The sequence below is a fragment of the Exophiala bonariae genome (genome assembly GCF_035927105.1).
Source record: "Exophiala bonariae strain CCFEE 5792 chromosome Unknown scaffold_23, whole genome shotgun sequence".
Taxonomy (NCBI): Eukaryota; Fungi; Ascomycota; class Eurotiomycetes; order Chaetothyriales; family Herpotrichiellaceae; genus Exophiala; species Exophiala bonariae.
The window spans coordinates 431,494-450,565 of record NW_027042498.1 but is presented as its reverse complement, the minus strand read 5'-3'; the positions used below and the strand labels follow the sequence as shown (position 1 = coordinate 450,565).

The 19,072-nt window shown below is 48.1% G+C and overlaps 6 protein-coding genes across 6 annotated transcripts; 5 read left to right on the top strand and 1 right to left on the bottom strand.

Annotated features, from left to right (window-relative positions):
• Nucleotides 1–1,452: 1,452 nt before the first annotated feature.
• LTR84_006212 (uncharacterized protein) lies at nt 1,453–3,066 on the top strand (the record flags this gene model as incomplete). Its single annotated transcript, XM_064849773.1, has 4 exons — nt 1,453–1,504; nt 1,559–1,646; nt 1,711–2,155; nt 2,209–3,066. 4 exons carry the CDS (start codon nt 1,453–1,455, stop codon nt 3,064–3,066), a joined length of 1,443 nt encoding a protein of 480 aa, XP_064703528.1.
• A 366-nt stretch (nt 3,067–3,432) lies between these two features.
• Nucleotides 3,433–4,416, bottom strand: LTR84_006211 (uncharacterized protein; the record flags this gene model as incomplete). Its single annotated transcript, XM_064849772.1, has 1 exon — nt 3,433–4,416. The coding sequence occupies one exon, from the start codon at nt 4,414–4,416 to the stop codon at nt 3,433–3,435; it is 984 nt and encodes a 327-aa protein (XP_064703527.1).
• A 407-nt stretch (nt 4,417–4,823) lies between these two features.
• LTR84_006210 (uncharacterized protein) lies at nt 4,824–5,637 on the top strand (the record flags this gene model as incomplete). The annotated part of the gene is made up of 2 exons (XM_064849771.1): nt 4,824–5,038; nt 5,112–5,637. 2 exons carry the CDS (start codon nt 4,824–4,826, stop codon nt 5,635–5,637), a joined length of 741 nt encoding a protein of 246 aa, XP_064703526.1.
• A 3,349-nt stretch (nt 5,638–8,986) lies between these two features.
• Nucleotides 8,987–11,278, top strand: LTR84_006209 (uncharacterized protein; the record flags this gene model as incomplete). Its single annotated transcript, XM_064849770.1, has 3 exons — nt 8,987–9,308; nt 9,361–9,605; nt 9,791–11,278. 3 exons carry the CDS (start codon nt 8,987–8,989, stop codon nt 11,276–11,278), a joined length of 2,055 nt encoding a protein of 684 aa, XP_064703525.1.
• Nucleotides 11,279–13,233: 1,955 nt separating this feature from the next.
• Nucleotides 13,234–14,259, top strand: LTR84_006208 (uncharacterized protein; the record flags this gene model as incomplete). The annotated part of the gene is made up of 1 exon (XM_064849769.1): nt 13,234–14,259. The coding sequence occupies one exon, from the start codon at nt 13,234–13,236 to the stop codon at nt 14,257–14,259; it is 1,026 nt and encodes a 341-aa protein (XP_064703524.1).
• Nucleotides 14,260–18,238: 3,979 nt separating this feature from the next.
• Nucleotides 18,239–19,072, top strand: LTR84_006207 (uncharacterized protein; the record flags this gene model as incomplete). Its single annotated transcript, XM_064849768.1, has 1 exon — nt 18,239–19,072. The coding sequence occupies one exon, from the start codon at nt 18,239–18,241 to the stop codon at nt 19,070–19,072; it is 834 nt and encodes a 277-aa protein (XP_064703523.1).

Here is a 19,072-nt window from a genome sequence, read left to right as displayed (position 1 = left end):
GCTCTCATCACGGTTTGCCTCAGGCTAGAGCCGACGGGACTTTTAGTTGATCTATGGCCAAGATTTACCTACCGAGGAGGCTCCAGTACTTTGCACAAACGGATTTATGCATCCGATCAACCAAACAATTTTTTCAAGAACTTAGCTACACAGCTATGTTTGCTTTTGCTTCACTGCTGTTGGTGTTAGAACCGGGCTCTCTCAGTCACATCCCACCGTGACAGGACGCCGCTTGGCCAGTCCTTGACTATCGCTTAGCCCCTGACATCTGTATCCGACAGGTGCGATTGCACTTGTCTCCATCTGAAAGGCACATTCCAGCCCAGCCATAGATTGAGATTCGTCACAGAACTCAGCTCTCTCATTCTACGATTCCTTATGTCACACTGTTCAATCGACGGTTAATTGGAGACATTGTTCCGGTTAGAGGCCCGGTTAGAAGCCTTTGCACGTCGGAGTTTCTCCAAATGAGGGCCCCTCCAGTTGGAGATTTCTGCTGAGGATCAATAAACTCTGCTGATCACACAAAGCGGTGGACATATTCCTGCTTGCTTGGGCTGTCGATTGAGGCGGACCATTCTACATTCATCCCGTGGTTGTATGCAGAATGGGTGCCAGCTTCTTCCGCAAAAGGCAATAACATCGATCACCAGGCCACTGTCGAATTCCTATCCGAGAAGATGGATCTCGGTCTCGAAACATCCTTCGCTTGTCTCTTCTTGAGAGCTTCTGTGAGCTGAAACAGTACGAAGTAGGTAAGTGCATCACCAGCGCTTGTTATGTATACTATTATAGACTCAAGCTTCCAGCTACGTCGACTTGAGGGCATACCTAATATCCGACGGAAAATTTCTCCTTCTTGTATTATATCCTGTTTGAAACACTATAGCACGAACCTCAGTTTCTCATCTCTTGGGTTACCCCTACATGACCTCTCAAATGCTCACTCCCTCAGTCCATGATGCTAGTAAATGCTAGGTAGTTTGCGTTGAATGCTGTTTCCCCGGTATCAAGTACCAATGTTTCGCAGCAAGATGTCGTGCCGTTCATATGGCAGCTCACCACCGACTCCGCAGGGAGACAACATCTATCTAGTGATGCCAACTGGCTAGCATGTGTTCAGTTGCCCTGGATTCGTTCGAATACTAACCTTGTCATCACCATCTCGTGTCACGTGTCAGGCTGAACACCTCTCCCACAAAGCTTGCTGAGCTAAGCACCTTCTATTCACGACCCGTGACTGGCTGCTATGGCAGATAAACCGAAGCACGCAATAGTGTTCGGTATGGCGTTGCCCACTCACCTATCACATTACATCTAACGTGTCTGTACCACCGGAATTGGCCTGGAAGCCTTGATTCCAATTCCAAGAACCAAAGTTTCTTGGATATCGGACGAGGTTTCCCATACAACTGAGACATAGGAGGCAGAGCCTTGTCGTTGCTCGGAATCATGTCTGGCATCAAGATCAGATCTGTGGCGATCATTGGTGCCGGTGCCTCAGGTACACCAACACTGTTCCTGCCGTGTGGCGATTTATACTGATATGCAAATCAAGGTGCTATCTCTGCGGCTGCATTCGCGTCGGAAGACTATTTCCATCGTATTAGAGTCTTTGAAAGAAAGAGCAATCCTGGGGGCACCTGGTATGTGTTGATATTCTACCAGACTTCATCTTTTGTAAATGATGTTGACGATCGCGACGCAAAGGATATATGATCCAGACCCAGGGCCCGATCTTAAGCTTTACCCTGGTGCCCTACCTCCTGAGACCGATCCACCGCTCCGCATCCCGGATCATCTGCCAAGGACTACGGCCCCAAGCAAACAAGAACGATATGACAGAACGCCTATATACGATGACCTGACGACGAATGTTCCTGATATTGCCATGTCCTTCTCAGATTCCCGTTTTTCCTATGGCCCTTTCCCACCTCACTGGGTGCCGAGACAATACATAGCCAATTACTTCTCCGAGCATCGAACGGACTCCTTGTTGGTTTTGAACACTACTGTCGAGGATGTGTCAAGACTACCCGAAGATAGGTGGCGCATAACGCTGCGACATTATGATGCTGTCAAGCATGTAGATGTGTGGTGGGAGGAAGATTTTGATGCCGTGGTGATCGCCAACGGACATTATACAGTACCCTACGTGAGTCTGCAACTACTGTTCCTCTGCGTTGTGGATGACTGATCCCGTCTCAGGTTCCTAAGGTGAAAGGTCTCGACGAATATCTCCGTTTGTTTCCAGGGCGAGTTGTACATTCCAAAATTTACCGGAATCCACGAATATGGAAAGATAAAAATGTTGTAGTAATTGGAAATTCAGCCTCTGGTCACGATGTCACAGCTGGTCTTGCAGGCCATGCTCACCTTCCTGTCTATCAGTCTCGACGATCAGTTTCACGATGGGAAGGAGATAAGCCTCCGCCAGGCGTTGAATGGAAACCTGTTATCAGAGAATTCCTACCCACGGGCGAAGTCGTGTTCGAGGACGATTCGGTGCTCACAGATATTGACACCATCATATACTGTACGGGCTACAAAACCTCATTCCCACTCTGGAATGAGAAAGCCAATGGTTCGGCGCTTTGGAACTACGAACAGAATCGTTTGAAAGGAAGCTTTTGGCACACGTTCTTTCCCCAATATCCAACGCTAGGCATAGTTGGTGTACCGAGAGTACTTACATTCCGGTCATTCGAATATCAAGCTATTGCACTGGCGCGGGTTTTCTCTAAGAGAAACGCTTCGCCACTTCCACCCAAAAAGGAACAGGAGCAATGGGACAGAGATAGGTGGCAACTGGTGAGTAAAGAGCATCGCAAGTTCCACGACATAATATGGGAGAATGGAGAAACGCTTGATTGGCTCCGTAACCTCTTCGAATTGGCAGGGCTCCCTGTTCTGGAGGGCCATGGAAGATGTCCACCAGTCTTGAATGATGAGACAAGATGGGCGATTGAGCACATTAAGAAATATCCCGAGCCTGGAAGGCATGAGCTGGAGAATGAGGATTGGACCATAGTCAGGACAACGAAGGATCTCCTCCATTTTATCTAGCTCACCTTGTGACAACTACAGAGAGTGGGTCTTCAAAGAGTTACTTAGTACTCGGTGGGAACATTGGGAAAGGCCAACGATCTACTGATTGTGACATTTCATGAATTCAGTATGCAGAGTAATACTTACCGCTGTTCATAAGCTACATAACTACCCAGGTATAAGCACATGTTACGTACTTGTACTTCACGTTACGTGGTCAATTTCCAACAAGCAAGCCAGGCTGAACAATAAGGGGCGAGTCTTGGCGACCATGCCGTGGAGCACAAGAAGTTAAATGATAGCAATTGACCGGGCGGTGTTTCTCCGTAGAGACGAAGAAAAGTCAAATGATAACAGAAGAATACATTACTGCTATCTAGGTACTCAAGGCTGATCGATACGATACAACATCTCGGCGATATTGAACCATCCTTCGTACTCAACTTCCTCTTTTGTCGCCTCGAGATCATAGTGGTAATGCCCACCTTTTGTTGTTGATTTATCATCGTCGCCATTAGCATCCACAGTGAAACAGTGAGTGTGCTCCATCCTCAGCCCCATTCCACCATCATTTCCCGAGTGCAAGACGCTGAGACAAATGAGGGGGTCATCATGGTCAAACTGCATATCAAAATAGCGTAACCATGCTTCCACGCCTTCTCGGGATTCAAATGGCCGTGATAGGAAGTCAGGCATTACATGGAGATTCACACTGCCTCGCTTGATCAAGAAAACTCCGCCCAGAGAAACGAGTTTGTCTCCAAACGACGTCTTTATTGCTTGTTGAATCGTCTCGGTGAAATTGAGCGGTCCAGTACGGGATTTCGCAACGATGTGGAGGCAGGGACCAGGAGCACCTTCTGAACAAAATAGGTTGCACATCAAGCCGAAAGCTGTGCTGTCGGGAAGCTGACAGCAAGTTACGTCATCAGATGGTGTGATCTTTGCGTAGTGAGTGCGATTGCGAGTTGGACTGGAACCAGCAGCTGACCCATAGGCGAAATTGGGCATTAACTCAGAGTTTTGTCCCAACACATGGAAGGGGCCAGCTCCAGCACCCAACATGAAGCCCGAGGAAGGGTTCATATCAATCTGTTGACAGATTGAAAGCATGTCATACTTCTTGGAAAGGTTAGGAGATGGAAGAAGGTTAGGAGGTCCACCAATGTCAACGACGCGAGAGGAACCATTGAGACCTGGTGCTGCAAGATGGAAAGGTGGAAGAGTAAGGTCTGGCGGTGAGTCAACTGTACAGGAAGCGACTGCAAAATTGGATGACAGCCCAGCATCAATGGCGTCGGCGAGCGATTGAAGAGACGGTGGTGAAAGTGTCGTTTGCCTCACTGGCCATGATGTGTCGGGGGACATTTCCATCAACAAGCCGAGATGAATAACATGTACTACGTATCTTCAAAAGCGCTAATTTTCGTTTTCGAAATCCATTCGACACTAATCGCTCAAATCAAGTAAAGTGATCCATAACATAGGCCTCTTTTGCTACAATGAAGAGCTATCTTCCTAAGAAGGTAGTCTGTATATCAGACTTGTTGGAAATCCTTCTCCCCCGCACCGGCTAAGATAATCGGGATCAAAAAGATGACTACCCCTGGTCCCTACCCCCGCTCACGTGACTTCAGCCCACCAAATGCCGAGGACCAGACTGAACGGGATCGGCGGGGTTTTCAGTCCCCCCCGAATGATGGCTCCCTCCCTTTGCATCATCCCAGCTTATACATCACCACGTCATTTAAGCACAATCAAGTCAACAGACCGATATGTCTTCGTGTTGCAAAACCGGGTTCAAATGGGACGGCAAGCCCGTAGGTACAGAATCTACCATTGCCGGCCTTAAAACCTATACGACTGGCAGCAACGAGAATGTGGCAATCCTAATCGTCGCCGACATATTCGGCTGGACACTGACCAATGCAAGGCTACTGGCTGATCACTATGCCAAAGAAGCTGATGCCACCGTATATATACCAGACTTGTGAGTAACGACCTACCTTCCAAGCAACCAGCCCCTCATCCAAGGCTTGCGCACTAACCCCCTCCGATTCCAGTTACGACGGTGAAGTTATCGGACCGGAAATGCTAGAAGACCCAGAAAAGGCAAAAGAATTCGACCTCATGGCCTGGGTCGGCCGCCACAACAAAGAAATCCGCGGTCCAGCCATCTTTGCTGCCGCCAAAGAAATCCGCTCCAAGTACAAAAAGGTCGGGGCCATCGGCTTCTGCTATGGCGGCTGGGCAGTCTTTCAGCTTGCGGGCAAGGGTAACAATCTCATCGACTGCGTTAGCACTGCCCACCCGTCCCTGCTGGATAAGTCTGAAATCACCAACCTTGGCGTACCGACGCAGATCATAGCCCCTGAGAACGACTTTACGCTCACGCCAGAATTGAAAACGTTCTGCAATGAAGAGATTCCTAAGCTAGGTATCGACTATGCGTATGAATATTTTCCTGGCTTGACTCACGGCTTCGCTACACGAGGTGACCCGACCAATAAGTTGCAGAAGGATGGGCTCGAAAGGGCAAAGAATGCTGCTGTCAGTTGGTTCCTCCAGTATCTACACGGGACCAAGTAGGCCAAACAAATCTTTTATCGTCAATTTTCAGAGGACAGAGTCTCAGTATAATGAGTCAGTATATGTGAGGTGCCAGGCCGGCTCACTCCTCCTCGTGAGATGGAGAAAGACCAACCATGCATGGTTTCAGTACCCTGAAGCCAGCCAAAACTGGTATTCTCCACTCAACAGTGTTGAACTCCATCGCACATCCTCAGATTGTAGTCCGAGCTATTGAAGTTTGAAAAATATGAAAATAACAAGGCTTTCGACTTGCCGTGAAGTTCATTTGACGGGAGATGAAGCTAGAGAGTGTGATAGGTCACCAGCCCTGTCGTTGCGCAACATATTGCCTAACAGAAGAAAGAGAATCGGTTGGCACTTTGCTTTCTATCTTCTAGTCCTGCCAGCGATAATGGGACATTGGGGTGAGAAAACGTAGGGAATATCTATACTCCAACCCTTGAACCACGTCTCTTAGAATTTCTCACTGGACTGAGGGTGTGAGTGACAAAACCTTCAAAGGCAATGTATTATGACCCCATTGACACACTGACATTTGAGCTCACTTGTGGTTTGTCGGATCATGTTATAATTCTTCATACAGTGCCGCAGGACGAGTTATAGACTCGGGGGCCGTGGAAGTTGACTTACTGAAATGAGTAGGAGATCCACCTGCTCCTAAATACTCAACAACTATGAATTTGGGACAGTGGCTATCTCTCCTGCGCCGGTTTGTCCGCTCTGCGGTTGGCCTGGTCCGCTGACACATTCGGATCCGCTTGAGATAAGACGACCTCAGCCAGGACTATTCAGTATTTGAGCTCTTGTCAACCGTTGACTGAGTTTTCAGCCCTTTGACCACCTTCAAACAGATATCCACGATCATCAATCCGCAACAGGTCACCTTTGAGCGACAAAGAGACATCACATGAGACACACAATACATCATACATAGCCCCATGTACATCGCTTGAACGAAGTGTAGTCGTTATGACGACTGATTACATCTCTGCGAAATCCTCCCTTGATTCCCAGACGCCGGTGAGAGAGGGCAAATCTATTATCCTACCTCGCGCAGCTGGAAGAGGATTACAGATCTCGGGAGCTCTCATAGCGAACTGAACGCAGGTTAGCCAAGTTGGCATGAATCAAGATCGCCTAGTGCTTCGTCCCTCCTTCATCAAAAGACTCTAGGACTTGATGTTGTCACAGGAGCTTACGCAACACGAATGCGACCTTTGCTTTGCCGACAGTCTCTTAAAGAATGCGACGTCTGATACGACCGTTTAGTACCAGGAAGAACTAAATTAGATACATGCCTACTATGCGGCTTTGAACCAGACGCTATATAAGGTACTACGTGTTTCTTTCTGTTCTGGGCATCTTGGACTGGCTTCCTTGGTTAAAAGTTCAACCAGTATTGTGTATCGAATTGAATTTCTGGTCTCATCGCTGTTTCCACACAATCTATGCTCCTGGACAGGAACATGAACTCAGTACTTTGACCGGAAGCACCAAGGCCACGTATCGACTGATTTAAATCACTGCATCTACGATGAATTGAACTCGTATTTTCCATCTCTCGCCCAGTTTTCATTGCCTTTTCTCTCGAAGAAGAACGATTAGTTCATAGCCACGACGGATCACAGTCAGGCTCTAATTTGGTCATTATCATAAATGCCCTGGAGTACAGTGTAGACATAGTTTGTCGGTAATGTGTGGCAACCTTGACTAGCAGGGATGACAGGGAAGTAGCCACTCTTGAAATCCGGTAAGATTTCTCAGACTCTTCGTCCGTTCTTTGTTATCTCTTCCAGTCTATGAGCTGTAATTTTCTGGGATGCCCAATCTCTGATCGATCCCCAAACAGACTTCGCCGTAATGGTCCTACTAGTACCAGTTTTTTAACCCCTCATGGGTCTACATAGAGATGTTCTGCCTGTTCTATCGCTCATAATTTTATCAGGTCCTGACTTGGTTGGAGTATCGAAACCTTGCGAATATAAGTTGCCCCAGGCAGATGCTTGTTGTAGGTAAGAACATTTAAGCCTTCGCTTGAAAGACAAAAGCAATATGTCAGAAGACATGCTATTGACTTGCTTGCATGGGAGGGATGAAAAACCTTGATTTGTTCCTACAACTACGATCAAGCTTCACCACCCTAAATAGACTGCATGGAAATTTCGGCAATGAAAAGTAATCCACACATGATGCAGCTTCCAAGTGGTTGGAAGCATACGAATCTAGTATTTCATTAGCTTCCCTGCAGCATTCGAGACCATCTGGCGTATCTTACTGTCGCTGAAAGCTAAAATCCTCGTACAAGTCCTGGTACGTGCGGTACCAAGAGTTTGATGCTGCTCAGCCTCTGCTTGATCGTTCAGCCGATAACCCCGTCTTTAGTTTGCGCAATTGCCTACGTACCTAGGTAGGCTCGTGCCCAGCCGCAAAGCTGAAACATACAGTGTACCAGTGACTTGGGGAGAAGAGTATATACTAAAAAAACACATCGTTACAGATTCCACGCGGAATTGACGCCTGAAAACAATTTGCTCAAAGGAACCTGCTGTGGTACAGAGTTCTCGCTACTCAGAGGTCGAGTTCAGTAATCCATGCGTGTTTACGAATACTGCTACATTTCGATGGAATACGATTCACGAGGACAGCAACGCGCCTTGGACAACGGCAGATCGTTTATGCGCTGAAGGTCACGACGGAGAAAGGTGCCTCAGATGAAACCTCACTGGTTAGCAAAGAGGCCGTGATGTGCTTGCAAGATGGTTGTTGACCGCAGGGACAAGCCTCCCCCGCATATTAACCCCAGGGTTTGGCTATTTTGATTTGCGGAGAGTGGGTGCAGTGGGCCATGCTTGCTGACGACAAGCTCCACAGGCGGGCGCTTGGCAGAATCAGGCGTTGGCCTCTTCACAGCCTGAATTCTCTCGAGTTGTAATTCACCGGCACGTGCGGCATCTCACCAGCCTGAGTGTCGAGAAGACCACATTTGACAATCCATTCGACAGGGGGTAACAGTAGCATTCCCCCAAGATCGGCCATCTCTCTTGTCCTCCATGCTTGTTCAAGCTTGTTTCGAGGGCTAGATCCAGGCCGCACTTGCATGGTTCGAGAGGTGATTCCTACACTCACAACAGGTGGCTTCCCTGGACTATCAAATCGATGCGAGGGGGCAGCACCTCATCTGCATACAATTGTTGATAAACCCCCAACCCAGTCTCAACATCTTTCATTTCATCGCTCTCATTTATATCTTGACAAAGAGTGCCAATAACCCTTTCCGGTACAGCCGGTCCCTATTTTCATACAACACACATCATCTCTATCTCTCGCTAGGTCCGATTGCGACATCATGGGAGTGTATCAAAGTGTCAAAGATGATGTCCGTACCGACGTGACCTGGAATCGGGTTGCAAAGTACGGTACTAAAGGCCTCAGGGCCGCCCCAGCGGCAGCACTGTTATATGTCATGGAGAAAGTCCCCATAATCGGGTGGCTTCCTCGTTACGATTACCGGTGGATCGTCAATGACTTTGTGGCTGGCTTGACTCTTGCACTCATGCTTATACCCCAGAGTCTCGCCTACGCAAAAATCGCTGCCATCCCTGTGCAGTATGGATTACTCTCTAGCTGGCTCCCTGCGCTGATTTATGCGTTCATGGGTACATCCAAGGGTAGGTGTGGTGTAAATCAGTTCTTGGAACTAGCACTCACTCGTTTTCACAGATCTCTCTACTGGTCCAACATCACTTATCGGTCTACTCACGGCGGATGTCGTTGAAGATCTCACAAAAGAAGGCTATACCGCGCAGGCCGTTGCATCAGCCGTGGCTCTCATGATGGGCGTCTACGGCATGCTCTTGGGGTTCTTGAAGCTTGGCTTCATTCTAGATTTCATTTCCATCCCTACCCTTACTGGATTCATATCTGCCGCTGCCATCACTATTGGTCTTGGTCAAATTGCGAATTTGGTGAGTCACTGTTCCAGCTTTTCGAAGAGTGGCAATGCCGCTCATTCCCGCTGTCTTGGTTTCATTCCGTTTGTCCGTGAGAAAGCAAAGACGTCGTGGACTCTGAAACCCGAAGTTTTCACAAGATATTATTACTTTGCGTTGTACTGCCATGGACTTCTTGCTGATATGATGTATTGCCTCAGATTGGTGAGAAAAATGTCGGTACTGGAACAGCCAATATCATCCATGATGTGTTCACAAACCTTGGCACTTGCAATGGCAGAGCTGCAGGTATTGGACTGTCTGGAGTTGTTTTATTAATATTGCTCCAAAAAGCAGGAGATAAATGGGGTGCAAAGAACAGGGTCATCTGGTTCTTGTCCATCACTCGTGCCTTTATCGCACTTCTCCTGTTCACTGGTATCAGCTATGGCGTCAACAAAGGCCTCGATCCCAAGCACTTCCTATTTGAGGTCAGCAAGGTGCCCAAGAGTGCCATTGTTCACCCAAGGATGCCAGATGCCAACCTCATCAATAAGGTGGTCGGCAGGAGTATTGCTGCCTTCATTGCATCTACTGTCGAGCACCTAGCCATCGCCAGGGCCTTCGGAGCTAGGAACAACTATGTCACAGACGCCAGTCAGGAGCTTTGTTATTATGGGATCACCAACTTCTTCAACTCCTTCTTCGGAGCGATGGGTGTTGGCGGTGCCATGTCCAGAACTGCCGTCAATTCCCAATGTAAAGTCAGATCACCACTTTCTGGCTTCGTCACGACGGCATTCGTCATTCTGTCGATTTATAAATTCACTGGTGCTCTTTACTGGATCCCCAAAGCCACTCTTGCAGCTATCATCATCACTGCGATCTGGCCCCTCATAGGCACTCCCAAGATCTACTACCAATTTTGGAAAACGTCGCTTGCTGATTTTATCGCCGCCATGGTCTCTTTCTGGGTCTCGCTTTTCGTCAGTACTGAAATTGGGATCGGCAGTGCCGTTGCTTGGAATGTTGTGTATTGTCTGCTCCGACAGGTCTTCCTTCGAGTAACTCATGTCGGGGTTGAGTCTCGATCCGAACTATCTGCGTCCTTGGACTCGGTAAGGGGGTTGCCACCAAGTATTCCTTCCGACATCCGTGTGTTCCAGTTCAATGAGTCTTTCTTCTTCCCCAATGCACATCGATTGCGAAAAGTTATATTCGACGTGGTACAAACCTACCATGCACCAGCATATAGCAGTATCAACGGTGCTGAGGCTGACAGAACTTGGTCTGTCGAAGGAGAGCGGCGTGTTGCCAGGCTTCGAAGGAAAGCAAAGACAGCAGATCAGAACCTCCCACCAATCCACATCATCATCCTCGATTTTACGAAAGTCAACTATATCGACACCACTGCGACCTCGGCTCTCAAGGGCTTCTTCACTGAAGCCATGAAATATGGCGGTGATCAGCTTGAGATACGTTTTGCCAATGTCTCCGAGCATGTTCGGTCGAGATTTGAGCGTGCCGGATGGCTCTTGCTGGATCATGACGCTTCAAATGATGAGCGAGGGCTGACATCGGTCAGGTCTTTTAGAACCGTCACTGAGGCCGTTCTGGCGCCACGGAAACCTGACGAAGTCTTCGAGGTCGTCGTAAAGCAGGACTCAGAAGATAATGTAAACGTCGCCCATAACGAGAAGCAGGTGTGAACGACATGTTATGAAGTGACAAGCGAGTGTTGAAAGACCATGTTGATTATGACAGAGTCGTTAGGGGGCTTCATGCCATGTTCATGCTTTTGGCAGCCGCCTTTGTCTGTGCAATGCAAGCTTGATGGCAGGATATGAACGAGCTCAGGACGGACGTGCGTGCGGCCTGATCTATGTGTATGTGCAGCGTGATATTTCATCAACCCTTGGAGCGCCGAATAAATTCCATACTCCACCAGCAGTGCTTTCTTTTGTTGGCATAAACCTTAGCAGCTGACATCCTTATCTCAGACCACTGGTCTGAACCGCCGAGTGTGAGCAGAAGCCTGGGATAAACCATTTACCCGAGCGGCTTACTCGCCGTGAAGGCAATCCTGACCTGGGCTTTTCCACCGCACTAGTCTTGCGACTGAAGGCTGAAGAAGCGACTTACTGATTCGACGATTGAGCACTTCACGTTGGGTCATTCTCGCGGTTCCACCTTCGGGTATTTGCCTCGGACTTTGGAAGATAGTAAACACGAAATGCCATGTTAGCCACGGTAAAATGTAGTTGCTCTACGCCAGCATGTGAGGATCATTCGCAGCTGATGAGTAGTTGTCTATTAGTTTGCGCCAACGACGAATTTAACGATGGCGGTGCTGGGCTAGGCACTCTCAGCTCCTCGACGTGGATAAATGAAAGAACGTGGCAATATCCCAAGCCGATTTCGTTGTGCATGTCACTCGGTGTCCACGCCTCTCTCACCTGGGCTAACTCAATTCAGATTCACACAGAGTTGAGCAGTGTTGTTCCCCCAGACCCAAAACTCTCAAAGCCACGAAAGGAATTGCCTGGGGCATGATCAAACGCCTTCCAAACGGTTGCTTGGCTTGCACCGTTGGATCGAACTCTCGGACACTGTAGCCGTTATCACTGCCGTTCTTCGTGAAGACAGATAGTATCATTGAAGAGTCAAACATTGGATCCTCTCCAGGGTTCTCCGCACGCCCTTAGTTGAGGGTCCTCCGTGGGTTTGGTCCTCATCATAATGTGATCAGGATCAAGGGTGCGGCCGCTTAAATGATGTGCCGGCCAAATTAAATCGTTGACCATTTCGTGAAGCTTGTACCAATACCCTTGTTATGACCAGACATCAGACGCGAGCGATAGCTCAAACAAAATTAATAAAGAACAGATTACCGACATGGCAAAGACGTCGAGGGATACCGATGTGCTGCCTCTGGACATCTTGACGCCATATTTCATGAACTAAGGAGATCATCCTAATCAGCATGAGCATCTACCGAGGTAAGCAGATCTGTATTGTAGAATCGAATTGACTGTCCTGCCCACCGTCCAATCAAGAGATCGTGGAAATGGAAGCGACTTTCTTCGTAGTATGTGGACCGAGAGCAGCTGTCGAGACCTTGAACTAGAGTCAGTTGCGTAGCACAGGCGTCCATAGGATCTAGGTGACGGTGGTATTCTATCTGGAAAATGGACTCCGCTACTCATATCGCGTTCAACATCAGGAATATTTGCGATAGCCTAAAACCCACAACCATCTTGGGAATAGGATGGTAACGAGAGAAAATACTTATTGCTCTTGGGCAACGATTGGATAATGAAATAAGGCAGTTGGTAAGGATGAAACTGGTGAGCTAAACGCCAATACCGTCACGCCTCAAGGGCAAAATGGGTTCTTAAAGTGCAAGTTGTTGTTCTGGGCGAGGTCACTGAGGTGAGTGAAGAGCTGGAGGCTAGAGACACCACTTGTCTCAAACCATAAAAGCAGCGAGAAGTTCTTATCGATAAGCCCCTCGGCATCGGGTGAATTTCTCTCCTGGGACGACAACTCAAAAAAATTACCTGCGGAGTTGTTCGAGTGACTTCCAATTCATTACCGAGAAGCAGAATCCTGCTATTGCATTCCTTTATATGGGAAGTTGATACTATCACTTTGATCCGGCGGTATGGATCACTACAGTCCCAAGTCGCGGGCCAGGAATCGAGCGAGTCCTGATCGGGATCGCCGTGGACGTGACCATCGTTCAAGCTCATATCGAACACCAGCCAACTCCCGTCACATGGATTCCTACCGACCAGATCAAGCAAAGCAGCCAGATAGGGCAGATCGTCGTGATAGAGGCGATCGCACCAGCCAGCACCATTCTCGAACTCAACGAACTGAGCAACTTCCTCCTAAGACAGCTGGAATCAAGAAGAAGACCAAGCGCGCACGTACTACGAACCCCTCGACCCGTATCCATTCTCTCAAAAAGCTTCTCAATGGCTCCAGCAATCTACCGATGACGGTCCGGCAGGAAAAGGAACGCGAGCTTGCTGCGTTGTTGATCGATCAAGAGAAGAAGAGAATTGCTGATGATGGCCGGCGAAACTTGAGCAAATATCATTTTGTGCGCTTCATCGAGCGGCAAAAATGCGAACGATCACTGAAGAGGCTGATTCAGCAGCGAGATACACTTGATGGACAGGATGAATCCAGCAAAGTACATCTCGAACAAAAGATACATGAAGGAGAAGTAGACTTGAACTATACCAAGTACGCTCCGTTGGGAGAAAAGTACATCAGTCTTTTTCCAAATTTGGGCAATCGCAAGAACAATCTACCCATGCCGACGGAAGATAGTGCCATACTCAACAGTCAAGAAGCGGATGACTTGCTCAATTTTGAGGATGAGCAAAGCAATCTTTTGAGGTTGGCTTCAGATGAGAAACCCCCAATGTGGTATCAAGTCGAGGAATGTATGCTTGAAGGCCAGTTGAAATTAGAAGCTTTGCGGGAAGGCAAATTGACCGCTGGGACCAAGTTGGACAAGGAGTTGACAGCTGTAGGCAACAAAAACGAAGTTGCTTCACGAGTCGAGCGCGACCAAAGACTTCTGCGAGATCCGTCCCTGGCAGACGAAAATGTGATAGATCAACCAGACCAAGACAGCGATGGAAACATGAGTGATGGTGGTTTTTTCGAACGTTGAAGTTGCAGAATATCCAACGACGGCATGATTTTTCGACTTGAGATACCCACTACGCTTACTATTCCTATTGAACGAGGATTAAATCAATTACGATGAGAGCATGATCACTACATCCACCTTTTCGTTCTGCGTTGTACTTGAAATACGATCAACATCAGAACCTAGCCCTTGGCATCATAACCTGTGGGCGAGTTCTCTCATTCTTGCACAATGCATCATATGTCTTATTGATGGATGGCAACGAAACACGGAAGTATTCCAATATCTGTACGACTGGCCTCTGTGACGGCTATCTCACTGCATGCTATCATAATAAGCTCCGAAGTCAAAAACATCTGTCTACTGTTGAAGGTGTTTCAGGACCAACAGTTGAGATCATTACATGAGGCGCAATGTTTTGATTTGGCCTGAGTATCAATCCTGATCTGGACGTGACGGCTGAATGCAGTGACGCATCCGAATATTCGAGATGGGGCTTTGAGCAAACTCGGGGCAATACGATGAAGTGCTCTATGCCCTATTGGACTAGCATTGCGACTGCCTAGTGATGCGTTGATGATAGGTCTCTTTTGTCATCCGATGCTCACAGAAAGCGATTGCTTGTATCTCGGAGATTCAGCAGTGTCCGCCAAGATGTGGTCTCTGCCTTCATCCACGCGAAAGTCCTATCACTGCGTACATTGTACATCACCCCTGCGCACCATATTTTTCATGATCGATGTCTTGAGAGTCTCCGGAGGCGTACACGCAGATTGACAACGACACCACCACTGCCCTCCTTTCAGGTTCTCTTGAAAATCGCTAGTACAATAACAACCAGCGATATGCCCTGCTCCTTACCGTTCTCCACTTGCTCCCAAGCATTCTAATGATGTTGGACTTCAAAGATGTTGATAAACGGTCACCCATCAAGCGAGCTTTTGGTTGCCTCGTTCGTTCACCCAAATCATCAACGACAGACGACGGCCCTGCTTGCACACAAGCCAGTCTTGACGGCTCCGAAACCAGGATGGAAAATGAATATTTCAGTGATTCCCAATCCCGTGAGAATGTAAGCACCAATCCTGGTGACTTTGGAAAGCATTTATTGGAACGGTCCAAGTGTACCAGACAAAATCACGTTGCTGAGATCGAAAGAAGAAAGAAGAGTCTTGGGCAAGAGTGAAATGAGGGACTGGGGGTACAATAACGATAACCCCCTACATGTGCGCTCCTATGGACACGAAGGCCTTGACAAATGAGCGATACTTATTGAGCCTACCAGCCTGCCCTCTTGGAGGGCCCTGTACCCTACTTGATGGAAACATGGCCTTTGCATCTCGATGTTGACAAAACTTCAGCTCCTAGTTGACTGGTAGCTCAGACCAGGTTGAGGACTGCACATCACGGAAGGCAGGTGCATGGAGAGTCACCTCACCGACAACATATTAGAGACTGTCGAAGGTGTGATGGGTTTTAAGAACATTCGAGAAGACCATGCAGAAAGAAGCTTGTTTCGAAAAGCAAGCTCATTGGCCGCTCACTGGGCACGTCTCTAGATGTCAGGTCTCGTGTAATTATTTTCCTTGGAAGCGATTTGAGTGTTCAGAAACCGACCAAACTGCCTGGATTGAAATATCGCTTGGCGGCAGCACCTGGTCATTATAACAGGAGATGAGCGATTGGGGACAAACATTTTACGCAGGTAACTGGGATTTCTGTGCAACCTACATGCACTCCTTAACCCTACCTGGCCTGGCCTGCGCCATTTCTTCCGTTCGACATAGAGCCTCGGGTAGACCTCATGAGACACCCGCACTGATCAAGGAGGATTTACCGTATGCAGATGCATCTCTTGGAAGTTTCTAGGTTTAGTATAGTCACAGAAGGAGCATTTCGAGTATGCAGTAAGCTATTGTCCACTTAGTCAAAGAGGTGCAAGTTTCGACACATCACCCATCGAGTGAGTCTTTGGGGTGGGCGTCCGGAGTCTGCGGTATTCGAATCGTTCCAGATGATTAGCGACCACCTCGTTCATGTCCTCGACGTGTCTTTCTGGTCAGCTTTCATTCCGCCGGTCTCTTGGTAAATTTCGCGGTCGGTTGGTGGGACCCCAGGTTGACGGAGGAGAGCAAGGTTCAACGTCTACACTAAACAAGCTATGCGAGGACACCTGTGCGCAAAGGATTGGATGGGGCCGCGCAAACACCATTGATCATGAAATTATTCCTCGCAACAGACCCAGCCGTAACATCTGCTGTGGAACCCCAAACTAACATCTCAATGAACATGAACATAATTGCCGAGAAGAATTGCTTGAGCCTCAACATGATCTTTAGGAGACAGGCATAGTTCCGGAGAGCCTCCTTCTGAACCAAAAGTTGGTTCCCAGATTAATGCATGGAACTGTGTGACCATCTGGGCCCCTGCATACATAGACGTCTGTGCTCATCGGTGTTGAGCCCGCGAACGCTGGTTCATGGTCATGATCGAAGAGACCCGAATTGTCGGTCAAGTAGATTGCCTGGCGATGGGAAAGTGGGCTTGGCTGCTCTGGCGGTCCGATGATTGGATGAGCATCTGGTGAAATGATGCGAATGATGTCTTGTCAACGAGGGGGCGACTTTTTGATATGCAGAAACATTTGCTCATTACGCCAGCCTCATCATCGAGCGTTCTTTCTGCTACCCGTTCAGCACTGAGTTTGGATATACGCTGAGCATAAATTCACCAACCCACGATTTTACTGCACATGAAAGTGCACAGTGGAAGCTCAGTGTTGGGAGCCCCAGCACAAATTTTCAAATGATTGTACCCCTTGTTTTGGAGAAGGAGCCGCCTGCCTTGGAATCTGAGTCTCGTCAAACGTAGTCAAGCCCATCACCAGTCAGAACTGATGTTGTTTTGGAAAGCATCAATCTGGCATGTTTGTCACAGACAGCCAAGCATCTCTCTCCAGCTTGAGGGCAGCCTACTCAGAAATGTTGCCGAAGAACTGTGCATGTGACACACGCTATATGCACGCGCGCACACGTCACTGGATAGACGAAACGAAAATAGTGAAGGTTTCAGCCAAGGCAGGCAAGCTATGCTGTATCCTTCCCTTCAACCAGTCGTTTGTCGAATGATCTCGGTATCCGACCATTCCGTTCGCGAGTGACACCAGTGTGCTACCAACGATCCAATGAAGCAAAGACCCTTCACCATTGAAGCCACCTTCTTATAATGTGCAAGTTCAGGATGAAATAGTCAGACTACTTACATCGCACATAAGCATACGAGATTAAGAGTGATGGATCACACTGTGCGATATTCGAAACCTGGACTATGAGTCGCTTGACGCAATCTTCCGAGCACGATGCCCTCATTATTGAAGTATGGTGTCATACTCATTGTCATCATTTCTCGAGTAATATATATTACTTTTCTTGATGGACTTGTGTGGACTTCTCATCCTCCTCGAAACTAGCTGATCGTTGAATCATACATCTGCAAGGCTAGTATTGGATTTAGGAGTCCTATATTTCTTTGTCATTTAGTGTCGACTTCCAGGATTATCAGATGAACTCTTCACAATACTCCTCGAGCACATAGCATTAAACAGCCTACAGAGGACTGGTTCGCTTCCAGGAATATTCATCAGGGACGGTGAATTGATCGCCTCTGGAACAAATTGCCTCGACGCTGTATTCTTATGACTCGTGGACTATATCTCTGACAGGGACTGACTTGACTACTACAGAATCCGAGTCGCATATTCTTGTTCATACAACTGCTCACAGTCATGGCGCACCCTACAGTCTCCAGACTCACTCGCAGAGGTATACATTGCTCTGGTTCACCAAGCTACATGATGGCATCTTTCAATTCGGAACAATTGGTTCAACGCCTTACGCTAAAACATTCTTCAAGTACTGAACTGCACAGAGATCTCACCAATCACTCCTTTCAGACAAACTCATTGAAATCGCACTTCAAAGAACCCAAATACTCTGCCAACATGTCTGAATGGGACATCCGTCAGCGCGGTTTCGAGTACATCCCAACCAGAAACTGGACTTTTCACGAAACCTCCAACTATCCTAACGCATGGGGATTTTTCATTGGCGGTGGCAACCACGAACTCGGTCGTGATATGCTCAAACGGTTTGCTCTTCGTATGTTGATTGGCGGAGGAATCGGCACTTTCGTACGAGCCGAGAAATTCTATGATATTCCTGAGGCATACCGACAGTTCCAAAGGGCGCCAATAGCGCAGGTCATGATATGCAATACTGTCATGAATGTGGTTGGCGAGGGTATGTTTCCCTTTCGAATGTGGAGCGCAGACCTCGAATCATACATCAGTCTGAGCCTCAAGGTGCTCGTGGTTGAAGACGAGGACCCGAACACACCGAACGAATTTCACATTGACATGTGGGTGGGCCTTGACAGTTCTCCTTTCATTGAAACTATGGCCACAGTCAGTGATCCTCGAATGTTCAAGGTCAATTACAATTTCAATGACCGAAATGCCGAAGAGGATTTCGTGGATGTCGGCGCATGGACTCAAGCGGAAAGATCAGACCGAGAGTTGAGGCCAAGGACCGACGGTACTATAGTACAGGCCATCCGCCATCAAAGGGTGGTCATTGAGTGGTTTAAGAGTGGAGAATTCCATCGCCTGTTGCAACTTTCCGCGCAGGGAGCCCGACCTCGTAACACTCCTGAAGCTGAACTCGAGGACTTGTACACTGACGAGGAGCTGGATCGGGCGGTGGAGAGATATGTTCAAAACTGGGAGCATATTCTTCAGCAGGATGCTCGGCGACAACTGGAAGGTGGTGACATCTGA